This window comes from Penaeus monodon, chromosome 20 (genome assembly GCF_015228065.2).
Source record: "Penaeus monodon isolate SGIC_2016 chromosome 20, NSTDA_Pmon_1, whole genome shotgun sequence".
Lineage (NCBI taxonomy): Eukaryota > Metazoa > Arthropoda > Malacostraca > Decapoda > Penaeidae > Penaeus > Penaeus monodon.
The window spans coordinates 17,358,540-17,359,851 of record NC_051405.1 but is presented as its reverse complement, the minus strand read 5'-3'; the positions used below and the strand labels follow the sequence as shown (position 1 = coordinate 17,359,851).

The 1,312-nt window shown below is 41.1% G+C and overlaps 1 protein-coding gene across 1 annotated transcript in view; it reads left to right on the top strand.

Annotated features, from left to right (window-relative positions):
* Positions 1–1,312, top strand: part of LOC119585657 (plasma kallikrein-like) — a gene marked incomplete at its 3' end in the record, with an annotated part of 8,811 nt that overhangs the window by 2,301 nt on the left and 5,198 nt on the right. Inside the window, 1 exon segment of the mRNA XM_037934332.1 lies at positions 761–926. Coding sequence (XP_037790260.1) covers positions 761–926 — 166 coding nt within the window.

The following is a 1,312-nucleotide window of genomic DNA, read 5'->3' as shown; positions in this document are numbered from 1 at the left end:
CTTTACTTATTCATCCAGACTTATTTAGCTTAAGTACCTATCATCCTGCTGATTTTTTTATTTATTTTGGACACCATGCTTGAGATTGCTCTGGTCTTCAGGGATCTAACCGTTGGGCGATATCAAGGGCGTTTTTAAGCATTTAACAACATTTTGTCCTTGTTTACAACTTCCCTTTCATCATTCGCAAATTGGACTCACGCGGTTCAAATAGGCAAGAGAACTCATAGCGTTGGGATGGGAGGTAATATGATCATTTGGTATTAGAGAGTTGGTTTTGTGACAAGTATCTAAACTGGTGATTTGGAATGGCAGGTTAAATTTAATTTAATTGTCCTAAGATTAACTTACCTTTATTTATATTATATTCCAGTAATATCATGGACCTGATCATACCTCTTGTACTCAATCCTCACTTGCACAGTGCTTATAGAAGTGGTATGTGTAGTTGCATATAGTATTCCATCTTTACATTTATTATGTCTACATCACGTGGTCACTCGTCTTCTTCAGAGGCCCACACTTTATTGTTTTTTTCTGAAAAGCGTTCTTTCAAAAATGGGCATTAGTTCAATTTCTTCTGTTCGATTTGTCAGCCCTATTATGTTCCTCAAGCTGCATAGCTGGCCAGTGCAACAATTTCATCCTTTTCTCCTTCAATGTTACCCTTTTCTACTGAGGACGGTAGGAAAAAAAGTAGAAAATATCTCATTCCTCCCTCTGGCGCAGCAAGCTCGTCTAAAGCGACTTCTCACTGCAGCAGACAGAGGAATGACCCCCAGCCAGATTCTGCGCTGCCTTCGGAGTGCGGCTTGGCTGCTGAGAACTCCGACCTGTACATCGGTGGGTTGGCCAAGGTGCGGGGGGGGACGACAGCCAGCTATTTCAGCAATCCTTGGATGGTAATTCTGCTCACGCCGAGAGAGGTAATGCTACGCCAGAATGTACAGTTGCCAGCACTTATACCTGAGACGTTTTCAGTGGACAGTAGAATCGGCATCTCTATGTTTTTTTACTTCCTCCTACTACAGCTCGAATGAGCCGGGAAGAATTACTGACTATCATTTCGCATCCTATGAGTATGAGTTTCCTTTGGTATAAAAATCAGACCAAGTCATTGAATAATTGCCCTAAAATATATGAATGAAAAATTATTTCTCAACATGCAAAACCTTATCGTGAAGGGTATTAGCCATCATTTTTTTCCAGCCAGATATGTACATTTCCTTATAACGAGGGTTTTGCTCGTACCTACTGACTGTCATCGGTCACTGAAAAGCCTGTGTTTGGTAAAGAAGAGCAGGTGAGAAAC